This window comes from Thamnophis elegans, chromosome 11 (assembly GCF_009769535.1).
Source record: "Thamnophis elegans isolate rThaEle1 chromosome 11, rThaEle1.pri, whole genome shotgun sequence".
Lineage (NCBI taxonomy): Eukaryota > Metazoa > Chordata > Lepidosauria > Squamata > Colubridae > Thamnophis > Thamnophis elegans.
Window position 1 is genome coordinate 69,883,280 of NC_045551.1, and position 14,458 is coordinate 69,897,737.

Genomic DNA, 14,458 nt, shown 5'->3' on the forward strand with positions numbered 1-14,458 from the left:
AGGAAGCATATAGATAGATAGATAGATAGATAGATAGATAGATAGATAGATAGATAGATAGATAGATAGATAGATAGATAGATAGATAGATAGATAGATAGATATATAGGTATATAGGTATATAGGTATATAGGTATATAGGTATATAGAGATAGAGATAGAGATATATAGAGATAGAGATATAGAGATATATAGAGATAGAGATATATATAGATAGAGATATAGATATATAGATATAGATATATAATCTTCTAGTCCAATCCCCGCTCAAACAGGAGACCCTAGACTATTTCAGACAAATACTTGGACAGTCTCTTCTGAAAAACCTCCAGTGATGGAGCACCCACAACTTCTGGAGGCAACACATTTTTATTCATCTTTGATTTTTCTCAATGTACAACTCAGAATTTGCACTAGCAAGGAGATATATCCCTGGCACAGCTCTTGAAATGGTCTTAAAGGTAAAGGTTCCCCTCACACTTATGTGCTAGTCATTCCCGACTCTAGGGGGCGCTGCTCATCTCCGTTTCAAAGCCGAAGAGCCAGCGCTGTCCGAAGACGTCTCCGTGGTCTTGTGGCTGGCATGACTAAACATCAAAGGCGCACGGAACACTGTTCCCTTCCCACCAAAGGTGGTTCCTATTTTTCTACTTGCATTTTTTTACATACATTTCGAACTGCTAGGTTGGCAGAAGCTGGGACAAGTCACTGGAGCTTACTCCGTTACGCAGTGCTAGGGATTCGAACCACCAGACTGATGACTTCCTGATTGGCAAGCTCAGCGCCTTAGCCACTGAGCCACCACGTCCCAAGTGAAATGGTCTTACGTATCATTTTGCACCAGATATGATTAAAAACCCTGGACAGAATTTGCCGGAATATGCCTCACCCCAAACAAGATGGGAAGAGATGAAGAGGTGCCCTCATGCCCACCTCCTCTCGCAGAAGGACCAAACTGGCATGGAATACCCTTCTGAACAAAAATTAGATCTTCAAAATCTCTGAACTGGAGTGACCTTTGATTCAGACTGCTTAACATCTAAAGGAGCTTTTGATGAGAGGGAATCTCAATCAAAGTGATCCTGCAAAATGCTTCCAACTCCTCAGAAGCCCACTTTCTCTTCGTGGGGGGAAATAAGTTTGACATTTCTCCAGGAAAAGGTCAGACACAAAACAATTTACAAAAATGGCATCGATTTCAACGCACGTTCCTGAGGAGACTTCGCCGTAGCTCTTGTTGAAAGCCAACGATGGGGACAGCTTGGAGAAGGAGTTGCATCTAAGTGGTCCCATGTTTCTCAACTTGGACAACTTTTAAGATGTGTGGACTTCAACTCCCAGAATGCCACCCATCCTGGCTAGGGAATGGTGGGAGTTGACGTCTAAACATCTGCCAAGTTTGAGAAAGACTTCTAATCCAGGGGTCTCCAACCTTGGCAACTCTAAGACTTGTGGACTTCAACTCCCAGAGTTCCTCAACCAGAATTGAAGTCCACAAGTCTTAAAGTTGCCAAGGTTGGAGACCCCCCCCCCCCCAGTCTAATCTAGCTCTTTGGACATGAACCAACTTGTTTGAAAAATCCATAAATACGGTTCCACCACAAAACCGCGGACGACAAAATCGCGGTCGACGAAAGCGCGTATGTGACGTCATCACAGCGCGATGGAAAAGATCGAAAAATGTAAAAATAAAGCGAAAACCTTACCCTAACCCCCCCAAACCTAACCCTAAACCTAACCCTAAACCTAACCCTAAACCTAACCCTTAACCTAACCCTAAACCTGACCCTTAACCTAACGAAAAACCTAACGCTAACCCTTAACCTAACGCTAAACGTAACGCTAACGCTCTAACCCTAACCCTTAACCTAACCCTTACCTTTATGTGAATCGGCTTGCTGTAATTTAATTTTTATTTCAATTTTTCGATCTTTTTCGTCGCGTTGTGATGACGTCACATACGCGATTTCGTCGACCGCGCTTTTGTGGAACACGGTTTTGACGGGTCACGATAAATACAATCTGTAGAATGTATTTGATGAGCTCCTGATTTACTGGACATAGACACGTCCACAAGGACTACCTATTGTCAACCTTCCTCACCTGGTGGGCATCTCTCCCTTCCTTAACAAAGGTAATGTGTAGGCCACTGCTGCTGGCAGCTGTGTCATGTGGTACAAATGCATTGTGTTACCTTAGTCATTTCTACAATACTTCTGCCCGCTAATATCTCATAAATTATTAACCAGGAAGGAGGCCAGGACAAACCACTTGAGAACAACCTTGCCATGAAAACTGTAGGGAATTCTCCAGGGAATCTCTGAGAATCAGGAAGAAATTTTTTTATAGCATAATCAACACACCAACAACACGTGGAAGGCACAACATTAGGCTTATTTTCTGATTATTATTTTTTTACTCATTGCTATTGAAGCCTTGAAGATCCCATTTTCCTTTGGCTGATTGTGTTTCTCCCATTACACCTATTCCACGACCCCCATCGAGCCCAAACTTTCTGCTGCTAAGCAAGATAGTCGTTAAGTGAGTTTTGCCCCTGTTTCACAAGCCTTCTTGCCACATTTGTTAAGTGAATCGCTGGAATCCTTAAGTTGGGAACACAGTTGTTGAGGGGAATTGGCTTCCCCGGTGACGGTGCAGGTCAGAAGGTTGCCGAAGTGGATTGCATGACCCTGGGACGCTGCAACTGACATAAGTACATGCCAGTTGCCAAGCCTCTGAATTTGGATCACGTGACCGTGGGGAATGCTGCAATGGCCGTTAAGTGTGGAAAACGGTCGTAAGTCACTTTTTTGAGCACCGTTTAAATGAACTGTTGTAAGTTCAGCACTCCCTGTGCAAAACTACCATAATTTTTGGAGTATAAGACGCACCTTTTTCCCCTCTAAAAGAGGGTGAAGATCAGTGGTGGGTTGCAGGCGGTACGTCCTGGTATGGGCGTACTGGAGCCTGCCCGGAGCACCGAATACCGTTCCGTTCTGGTGCTCCGGAGGTACCAACCGCCCGCCCGAGCTCCTTACCTGCCTTTTAAGCGTTTGGCGTTTCCGCGCACGGCATGTACAGCACCTGCGCGATGCTCCGCCGAGCAGCTGGAGCGTTGTGAGGGTTGCGAAGGCATCGCAGGCAGGCACATTCCAACCGTACCAGTTGGAACGGGATCCGGAGCCCACCACTGGTGAAGATTTGGGTGCGTCTTATACACTGAACGTAGCCCCATCCACCCATCGGCCTCTGCCTCCTTGCAATTTCCCTCCTTGCAGTAAACGGGGAAAACGGGGCTTCCGGAGGCTGCAATGGGCTACAGGAATCCCTGCAGCCTGAAACAATCGGGAGGCTTGTGCTGGGATTGAAAGTGAAACTTGCTGTTTGCTCCAATTGCTGGGAGGCCTTCTGCTATAATGTACACTTCTCCAATCCTTTGCTATTTCTATGGGTCAGGCACATGTGCACAGAAACACACCACAAACAGAGTGTATCGTCTGTACTGTTTGCCGTTTGTTGCAAGGAGGCAAATTGCTGGGAGGCTGAGGCAGATTTTCCCCCCCCCTTGTTTTCCTCCCCAAAAGCTCGGTGCATCTTATACTCCGAAAAATATGATACCTTGGATACTCAAAAGCCTTCTGCTACAATGGAAGCCAGGGGTTATTTTTCCCCGGACGGAGCAAACTTGTTATCTGGGGAAGATGATGTTAGCCACCTTCAAGAATAGGCCAAGTTTTCCCAGAGCAGGCAGCGCAGTTTTATAGGAAACCAGGTTACTCCAGAGTAGAACCCCCCCCCCCATCCTCCGCCTACCAGAGCCGAGGTGGCGCAGTGGTTAGGGTGCAGTACTGCAGGCCACTTCAGCTGACTGTTATCTGCACTTCAGCGGTTCTAATCTCACCGGCTCAGGGTTGACTCAGCCTTCCATCCTTCCGAGGTGGGTGAAATGAGGACCCAGACTGTGGGGACGATATGCTGACTCTGTAAACCGCTTAGAGAGGGCTGAAAGCCCTATGAAGCGGTATATAAGTCTAACTGCTATTGCTAACTGCTATTCTTTCAAGGAACGACAAATTGCACAATCCTTCTGTTTAGTTTCGGAGATTCCCTCAATGTCGGAAAACCAAATCCTCCCGTTAGCAAAAAAGGAAACAGATGGGGAGGCCCTTTGCCTGTTGAGCCCTGTTTCCAGGCTTACCTTTTCGTGGATTTCCTGGGTCGACTGCGCATCGCAGAAGGCCACGGTGGCCACGTCCTTCAGGATGGGCATCTCCACCGTACAGTCCCGGCCATCCAGCAGAGCCACCAGGGGACGCGGGTGCATGGGGCCGTTCATGATGGGAGGTCGAATGCCTGGCGGGGGGGGGGAAAGGAAAGACATTTTAGCAGAATCACAGAGCCGGAAGGGACCTCGGAGGTCTTCTAGTCGAACCCCTTGCTGAAGCAGGAGACCTTACACCCTTCCGGTCAAACAGCTGTCCAATCTCTTCTTGAACACCTCCAGTGATGGAGACCCCCCCACAACCTCTGGAGGGAAGCCGTTCCGCTGATTAACAAGAGGGACAGAATAATATTTGAAAAGGGACCTTAGAGGTCTTCTAGTCCAACCTCCTGCTCAAGCAGGAAACCCTTATACCGTTTCAGGCAAAGGGTTGTCCGGTCTATTAAAAAACTCTAGTGATGGAGAGCCCACAACTTCTGGAGACAAGTCCTTCCACTAATCAATTGTTGTTACTATCAGGAAATTTCTCCTCAATTCCAGGTTGCTTCTGTCCTTGATAGGTTTCCATCCGTTGCTTCTTGTTCTGCCCTCAGGTGCTTTGGAGAACAGGTTGCCCCCCCCCCTCATCTCTGTAGGAGCCGCTCAAATATTGGAAGATGCTCTCCTGTCTCCCCTGGTCCTTCTCTTCCCCAGACTAGCCAGGCCCAGTTCCTGCAACTGTTCATCGTCTGTTTTAGCCTCCATCATCCTTGTTCCCTTTCTCTGTATACCTTGTTTTTATTTATTTTTGTTTATTTATTTAATTTTATTTACATTCAGTTCAATTGGAAAATGGAACAATATATCTTAGGAGTTGGCATACACACACACACACACACACACACACATATATATATATATATACATACATACATACATACATACATTAGATTTTTACAACCCCTGGTATGCCCCAATTATGGGAGGAAGCTAACTGCTTCCATCATCTGTCAATCGGCTCGTCACAAGAGTCGATCACGACAGAAACCCAATGTTTTTACTGTTGCCTTTGTTATATTTGTGTTTTTTATTTGTGCTGATAAATAAATAAAGGGAGACTAGTATAGATCTATTTCAAGCTATTTAGCTCTCATCAGCTAGCCATATCCTTACTGGGATTTGAACCTGGGCTATATTACATACTAGACAGACATCTTAGCCATTAGGCCACAGGCTCTTATCCGTTATCAGCGAAAAAAATCTAAAAATCCAATAGATACCTTTCACCCTGGCTTCGCTGATAACAGATAAGAGCCTGTGGCCTAATGGCTAAGATGTCTGCCTAGTATGTAATATAGCCCAGGTTCAAATCCCAGTAAGGGTATGGCTAGCTGATGAGAGCTAAATAGCTTGAAATAGATCTATACTAGTCTCCCTTTATTTATTTATCAGCACAAATAAAACACACACACACACACACACACACACACACACATATATATGGAGAATTCAATGAGGATGATAAGGGAAATCCTAAATTGAACCATTTGGTGAATTTACACCACCTTGGTAGGAAATACCATGTTTTCCCCAAAATAAGACAAGGTCTTATTTTTGTTTGACTCTCGAAATTGGACTTATTTTCAAGGAGATCTTATTATTTTTGGGGTGCAGGAGTCGGCGAGCGTGGTCACCTCATGGTGGCTGCTGTGTTGCAATCTTTTTGGGGAGGGCTTATTTTAGTGCATGTGCTCAAAAGCTCCGATTGGGCGGATTATCCGGGGAGGGTCTTATTTTGAGGGAAACAGGGTAGAGTCCAGAATTCCCTCCCAGATCATAAAGACGATAAAACCGAACGCTTGATAAGACTCTAGACAAACATTTGTGGAGGATAACCCTCTCATTGTTCTGATGAGAAAGCCACTTGCAACAGACCACATCCTGTTTGTCTGCAGAGAGAATAGGCGGACCACCGAAATGAGAGTTTTCAAACGAATCACAACTGGGGAGCCTCACACAACAGCAGTGACACCCACAATTGCAACAAAGCCACAAAACACACCATTTCCAGCCTCTGCCCTGCGTCCAGCCAAGTTGGAAAGGAAGGGCTAAAACTTTGCACAAGTCCGATTCCTCCCCGCTTCTCATTTACACCTCCTGTCCTTTTCTCAATCTTTTCTCACGTAATCCTGAGAAAAGTTGTGGCTACTTTAAAAAAAGAACCTCAAGAACCTTTGTGTGTTTTAAATTATGCATTGTTATGCTTTGTTTTTTAAAATTTTTGTCTGTATCCCCCTTCCCTGGTTTGAGTTGTGAGCCGCCCTGAGTCCCCTTCGGGGGGAAAGGGCAGCATATAAATATAATAAAATAACAAAAAATAAAATAAATGTTCCTTTGAAAGCAGCTGCTTTAATGAGCATCAAAGAGGCGCTGTGTTCATGGGATGTTTGGATCGACTCTTCCAAGTTATTTTCAAAACTTACCCAGCCCAACAACTTTGGTTAGGAATGGTGGGTTAAACCAGGCAAGATGGCATTAAACCGTGGCATTACAACCCCAGGCCTCTTATTCCCTGAATATTTGTCAGCTTTGTTCATCATCCTCACAGCTGCCATCCCAGCCAATTTGAGCCCCCTTGCAAAAAAGCACCAGCAATATGAACAATAACACAGAAATTACGCCATACACTAAGACACTGTAACTTCTTAATTCTGAACGTCTTTGTTTCAACGGCAGCACTGAAGGATCAGCTCCATGGTTAAAACACACACACACATGCTCGCGCACACACACACATACAAAATTAACTGGTCAGCCCCAGGCCAAGCTAAGAAAATCAAAGGGACAGATGGGGGTGTGCTAATTGCTAATTATTTTAAGAGGGTTAAAGCCCAGGGACAAACAGGGAATCCAGAGAAATATAAGATGCAGATCAAAGGAGGAAGGAATTGAATTGAATTTATTGCACTTATATGCCGCCCTTTTCCCCCGAAGAGGACTCAGGGCGGCTCACAATCCAAGTCAGGGAAGGGGTACAGATAAGGGATAAAAAAGACGAACAAAACAATACACAATTTAATTCTAGGAATCCTAGGGTTGGGCGGGAACCTGGAGGTCTTCTAGTCCAACCCCCTGCTCTTAGAAGGCAGGAGTCCTCATACCATCCAGGGCAACGGATTGTCCGATGATCTTTTCTGGAAAGCCTCCAGTGATGGGGCACCCACAACTCCGGGTGGCAAGTTCATTCACTCCTAATTCCCTTTAGCCATTCAACGTACGGTTTAGCCTCCAGCCTCCTCACCATCTTGGCTGCTCTTCTCTGCATTCCTTCTAGGGTCTCAAGAGACCTTTTTTTTTGGTATTTTGGTGGCCAAATCTGAACAGAGTATTCCAAATGTACACACCAGTGCAGTATAAAAATAGGATTAATACTTCTTGTGGCCTTGATGCTGTCCCTCTGTTGAGGCAGCCCAGGATTGCATTGGCCTTTTTGGCAGCTGCAGGACACGGCTGGCTCACGTTTGAGAGATTGTTCACTAGGATTCCCAGATCCCTCGCACAGGCACGACTGCCGAGCCAGGTGCTACCTCTTCTATACCTGTGCATTTGGGGTGGGGTGGGGTGAAAAACCTTATTCTTCTCATCACTGAACTGCATCTCATTGGATAAACCGCCAGTGAGAACAATTAATCAGTGGAACAGTTGGTCACCAGATGTTGTGGCTGCTCCAACACTGGAGGATTTTAAGAAGAGATTGGACAACTATTTCTCTGAAGGGGGTATAGGGTTTCCTGCTTGAGAAGGGGGTTGGACTAGAAGACCTCCAAGGTCCCATTCAGCTCTGTGATTCTATTATTCTAGATAGATCATCTTCAACAAAGTAGGATCCTGGACCACATTGATAGCAAGAGTTATGGTCAAGCCAACATGTTCAGTAGACGCTAAAATGTTCCCCCGATCAAAACCTAATCTTCTTATTTTCAACAAAACGGCGTATAAGACGCAAGATAAATATGCCTCCTTAGCTACAACTGCAAATTAAATTCACACGCGTTTTGACAAGCATTTGATTATAACCTAAGCTTGGTTAAAAACAGTTCCAGCTCCAGGAATTCCTACCAATCTGATATTTCTTAAACTGGATTTCAGTTTCAAAGCCATTAATTCCACTTTTGGGCTATTTGCAGTCTTCAGTCCTGGGAAGCAACCTGCCCTTTGCTCCTCCTTTTTTATATCTTTTTAACATTTTGTTCAGCCTCCTAAGCTTTTTAAACTTCTTATTCACTGCAGCTGCTCTTTCTTGGACAAATGCAATTTATTTATTTATTTTGCTTTAAAAATAAAACTCACAAAAAAAATACGGAAGGCAACATTAAGGGTTGAAAAAAAAAATGCGAAAGATGGGAAATGCAAATTTGTTAAGTCCTCACTGAATCTTGTCAAAAGCAGGTTGTCATCTTCCATTAACGTCCTGCTGGCTTTAGCAGATCTTGAAGGTAAATAATAAATACTGATATATCAAATATGTCAACCATTTTGTTGTTCCCAATCCCTAGGAATAAATTAACACACAAAACGCTGGAACAAAAACTCTAGAAATCTCTTAAAATTTGCTTAAAAATTAGCCCTGCAGGCAGTTGCACAAACAATAGATTTGGTTAGTCTAAAGAAAATAAGAATTCCAGGTAACATGATAGCAGTCTTCCATTATTTGAGGGGCTGCCACAGAGAAGAAGGGGTCAAATTATTCTCCAAAGCACCAGAGGGCAGGACAAGAAACAATGGGTGGAAACTAATCCAGGAGAGAAGCAATCTGGAATTGAGGAGAAACTTCCTAACAGCGAGGACAATTAACCAGTGGAACAGCTTGCCACCAGAAGTTGTGGGTGCTCCACCACTAGAGGCTTTGAAGAAGAGACTGGACAGCCATTTGACTGGGATGGTATAGAACCATGATGGTGAAACTATGGCACACGTGCCACAGGTGGAACACAGAGCCATCTATGAGGGCACATGGCCTAGGTCAGTTGCAGCATGCGTGCGCATGCTGGCCAGCTGATTTTTGGCCTTCGAAGAGCCTCCGGAGGGCCGGGAGGGGCCGTTTTCACCCTCCCCGGACTTCAAGAGAGCGGGGGTGTCATGCGCGCATCCAAGGGGCAAGGACAGCAGGGGTCATGCGCGCATGACATTTACTTTGAATGTGATATGGGTATGGGCGTGCACACGCTTTTGCCACCTGAGCCAAAAAAGGTTAGCCATCTCCGGTATAGAATCTGCTGCTTGAGCAAAGGGTTGGACTAGAAGACCTCCAAGGTCCCTTCCAGTTCTATTCTATTCTTTAAAAAAAAAACAATATGAGAGGCGCAGTGGTTAAATGCAGCACTGCAGGCTACTGCTAGATCAGCAGGTCAGCGGTTCAAATCTCACCGGCTCAGGGTTGACTCAGCCTTCCATCCTTCCGAGGTGGGTAAAATGAGGACCCAGATTGTTGGGGGCAATATGCTGACTCTCTGTAAACCGCTTAGAGAGGCCTGAAAGGCCTATGAAGCGGTATATAAGTCTACTGCTATTGCTATTGCTATTTTGAGAACATACCCCACAATCAACTCAGCAGAAGTGGGAAGTGATTATTGCAACGAGGGCATTTCAGTGTACATTACTTGAAGTCATAAGCTTCGTGGATTTAGTGGGAGCTCAAAACAGTGACCAAGAGCCTTCAGCAACCCCAAAGATACAGTATCATAGGGTTGGAAGGGACCTTGGAGGTCTTCTAGTCCAACCCTCTGGCCAAGCTAGGAGATCTTATAGCCATACAAATAGCAATAGCAGTTAGACTTATATAGCGCTTCACAGGGCTTCCAGCCCCCTCTAAGCGGTTTACAGAGTCAGCATATCGCCCCCAACAACAATCCGGGTCCTCATTTCACCCACCTCGGAAGGATGGAAGGCTGAGTCAACCTTGAGCCGGTGAGATTTGAACCGCCGAACTGCCGAACTAGCAGTCAGCTGAAGTAGCCTGCAGTGCTGCATTTAACCACTGCTTCAAGACCTCCAGCGATGGAGGAGAGGAGATCCACAAACATCACAATGCATCACAACTTTCTAAAATGCAGCTTAAGGGACTTTGTTCCCTGATGCTTAACACATGACAAGACTAACATGTGACCTTTAAAAAAAACCTACAGCTTGTACGTTAGATGTGCTGAGAAACCTTACTTTTGAACATGCAGCATCTAGGGAATTTAAGCTTAAGCCTTCTGTGTTCTCCAAATGTACTTTTAATTATTTATCTAACATTTCTACAGAGACAAAAAGCCTTTATTCTACAGACAACTCTTGAAGGCAGAGATACCTCTGCTCTGTCATTCATTCCAGATTTCATTCACTGCCTTGATAAAAACTATTAATTTGGGCGAATCTCTTGTCCGCTCCAGATATTTTCCAAACTGGTTTTTTTTTTACTATTAACCGTTGAACATGATTCTGAACCGAAAGCTATTTTCTTGCCTTGAAGATTCTGCAGTTTTTCATTTATCTGATAAAGGAAATGATAAAGGCAAATTATTTTAAGCCCCTGCATCAAGAAATCAGGATTGATGGATGCTCGCAAAAGCCCTTTTTATAGAGATGAACTAGGCCAAAGCATCATCATAATATTAACATCTGTCAGCCAGAACAAAACAGCTGTCAATATTAACTGTGAAATGACGTCTGTTTATCTGTATTGATGTCAACGTGCAAGGTAACATTTTGGGGTTCTTAATCGATTATCAGGGTAGCCATAATTGTATAAACCTTCAAGTTCAACCGAAAGATTAACAGAGCGTATATCCAGTTGCCCTAATTAGTTATAGCGTTGCAAACCATCCATCGAAAAAGGATATTATCTTCTGCTAATTTACCAAGTGGGAAAATAAATAAACCGGACTTCCCAAGCTAAACTCAGAAACAAAAATTACAGCATCCTTTACAGAACGTTGTTTTTTCATAATACAACCTGTATTTGCAAGAACAGTTTAAGGAGTCTGTAGTAAATTGTCGCGTTTCAAAAATGAAACGCTCGTTATACAGGTAGCCTCACAACAGTTCATTTACTGACCGTCCAAAGTTACAACGTTACATTGAGAAAAAGAGATTCCTGACCATAATTTTCACACTTATGACGGCTGCCGGCTGCCCTTGGCCCTGTGATTAAAACTCAAGAGGCTTGGCAACTGGCATGTACTTATGACGGTTGCAATGTGATCCCCTTTTGCAACTTTCGGACAAGCAAAGTCAGTGGAGATGCCAGATTCACTTAATAACCATGTTGCAAAATTAGCAGCTGCACTGATTCACTTAACAACTAGAAAAGTTGTAAATTGGGGCAAAACGCACTTAACAAATGTCTCTCATTTTTTTAAAGAGTTATTCTCTCTCTCCCTCTCCCTCTCCCTCTCTCTCTCCCTCCCTCCCTCTGGGGGTGTGTACACACACATACATACACACACCCCAAATACATTGACTACCACACCCTAACCTTATACATTACAAACCAGGACAGTGTAGGAAACGAAGCAATGACCCAATAGAAGACTGTTTAGTTCCCTCAGTTATTTTCAAAAAATATATACCTTGTTCTGCAGAAAAGGTTCGATCGGCCTCAATACAGGAATATTATTATTTGGATTTTAACACAAGCTATTCCGCACCAGCTGACTTACCTCCTTTGAAATAAGGGCATCCGTGGGAGGAAACACAAGAGCTACCAAAAGGAACTCCCATTGGGGTTTCTTTTAAAAAAAAACATTTAAAAAAAAACCCTTTTAATTCTGAATTACCTCTCGTCTTAGAGATGATTGATCTCGTTGCAAAGAGAAACGTCTATTTTTTTATTTTCCCTGAGATATTAACGTATGGAGCGGAGTTTTTCGCTCTGATTCATATCCCCCTTGCCTAGAACTGCTATTTGTGGCAGCAACATTTCCAGTGCAACAACAGCACAGCGTGGTTAGCATGATTTTATTTTTATTTTTAATTTAAAGCATACTGATTGGGAAAGGGGGGGAAAAAAACCTATTGCATTTCATCTCTTAATTACCAAATGCCACCTAAATGCACTCAAATTTGCAGGCAGTTTTCTGTGATTAAAATTAAAAGGTCATTCTCACACTAAGAAGGTTGTAGAGCAGTGTTTCTCAACCTTGGCCACTTGAAGATGTCCGGATTTCAACTCCCAGAATTCCCCAGCCAGCATTTGCTGGCTGGGGAATTCTGGGAGTTGAAGTCCGGACATCTTCAAGTGGCCAAGGTTGAGAAACACTGTTGTAGAGACTGTGGAATCAAAACCACGTGCTTTACAAACCTGGTAACTACAGCTTAGTCCTTGGCTTACAACAGTTCACTTAGTGACCATTCGAAGTTGCAACAGCACTGATTTATGACCGTTTCCCACACTTTACGACCATTGCAGCAGCCCCCATGGTGAGAATTCAGGCCCTTGACAACTGACCGGTATTCATGATGGTCACAATGTTCCTGCCTGGGTCAAAACAACAGGGAAGTCGGTTGTGTTTAACAACTGTGTTCTGATTCACTTAGCAACTGTGGCAAGAAAGGTCATAAAATTCACTTAAGAAACGTCTCACTTAGCAACAGAAATTTGGGGGTCAGTCAAGGACTATAACAGTTGGTAATCTCCCGTGGAGATTCGTACCCTCACCACCCTCCAGACCTTCCGCATAGCACTTAAAACCTGGCTGTCCCGACAGGCCTGGGGCTGAAGACCTTCACCGTACCCGAATTGTATGAATGTTGTGCTTTTAATGATGTATTGTCCTATATGTAACTCGGTTTGTCTCCCCCTCCCCTTGAATTGTGAGCCGCCCTGAGTCCCCTTGGGGAAAAGGGCGGCATACAAATATTAATAAATACGAAATAATTCTAACCTGCCCTGTTAACGGCTAAGTATTCTCCAGGTGAGTTAGCTTGAAATGCTAGAAGTTCTAGCTAATTTAATAATTTCTAGAGGTACTGGAGGCCAGCCAGTGGTGAAATTCATATTTTGTTTACTACCAGTTCTATGGGTGTGGCGGGGGAAGGATACTGAAGGATCTCCAAAATCTCCGGTATTTGCCAGTTCTCTGAACTACTCAAAGTTTCCACTGCCGATTGGGAAGAAACTGTCTGAATTCCACCCTCGAGGTTAGCACTCCATAAACCCCCCCAAACATAGTAACTGCAGAGGGAAATTATATTTTTCTACTGCTGAGTTATGAGATGCCCTGCAAAGACCTTAATTCTGGCAATCAAGGTGAGATTTCATTGCTTTAACCGGCAGGGAAGATAATACGTACATTAAAAAGCCTACGGAGGAGGAACTGTAGGTGCAATGCAGCATTTATAATCAATAAGGCACGCAGATCAATTCTGATCCACAAAAATCAATTCGCGGGAAAGGTTATTGGAGGCTCTTCCTGAAGTCAAAGAAAGGCAGTTCGCAGAAATGTTTTATTTTCCACACTTTTATTTTCCCTTGAAATAAATGAAAACTTTTATGAAAATAAATTTAGGCAAGAACAAACTGAACGGCAATTCCAAAATCCATCCCACAGTGGACAAGGCCTTGGTTTAATAACTGCCGCATTCATTTTAAGACGGCCGTAAAAAGGATCACAAATTGAGGACAGTCACATTGCGACTTGTTTAAGGACCGTCGTGCCTTATGACTGAAATCGCCGGCTCAATTACAAGCAGTTGGCTTGTAATTTCTGCTGCTAAGCGAGGCAGTTGTTAAGTGAGCTTTGCCCCATTTTATAACCTTTCTTGCCACCGTCGTTAAGTGAATCAATGTAGTTGTTAAGTTAGTAAGACGGTTGTTAAGTGAACCTGGCTTCCCCGTTGACTTCGCTTGCCAGAAGGTCACAAAAGGGGATCGCACGGCCCCAGGACACCGCAACCATCATAAGTGTGAGAAACAGTCATAAGTCAGTGATGTTGTAACTTCAAGCGGTCACTAAGTGATCTGTTGTAAATTGAGAACTATCTGTGCAGCCACAATGCACACCAGCTGACTATAATGGCAAACACAAGGCTGGGAATAGGAATCTTGGATTGTGAATCTGCGTCTTGGTTGCAACGTTACTATTTCCCACATTGTCATAAGTGTGAATAGCAATAGCAATAGCAGTTAGACTTATATACCGCTTCATAGGGCTTTCAGCCCTCTCTAAGCGGTTTACAGAGTCAGCATATCGCCCCCAACAACAATCCGGGTCC

General features: G+C 44.1%; 1 protein-coding gene across 2 annotated transcripts in view; it reads right to left on the minus strand.

Annotated features, from left to right (window-relative positions):
- The window catches only part of CTBP1 (C-terminal binding protein 1), a 61,725-nt gene that overhangs the window by 25,277 nt on the left and 21,990 nt on the right, over positions 1-14,458 (minus strand). For both annotated transcript variants that reach the window (XM_032226427.1, XM_032226426.1), the window contains exon 2: positions 4,199-4,353. In XM_032226427.1, the coding sequence (XP_032082318.1) occupies positions 4,199-4,353 (155 nt within the window). The remainder of the gene's footprint in view (positions 1-4,198; positions 4,354-14,458) is intronic.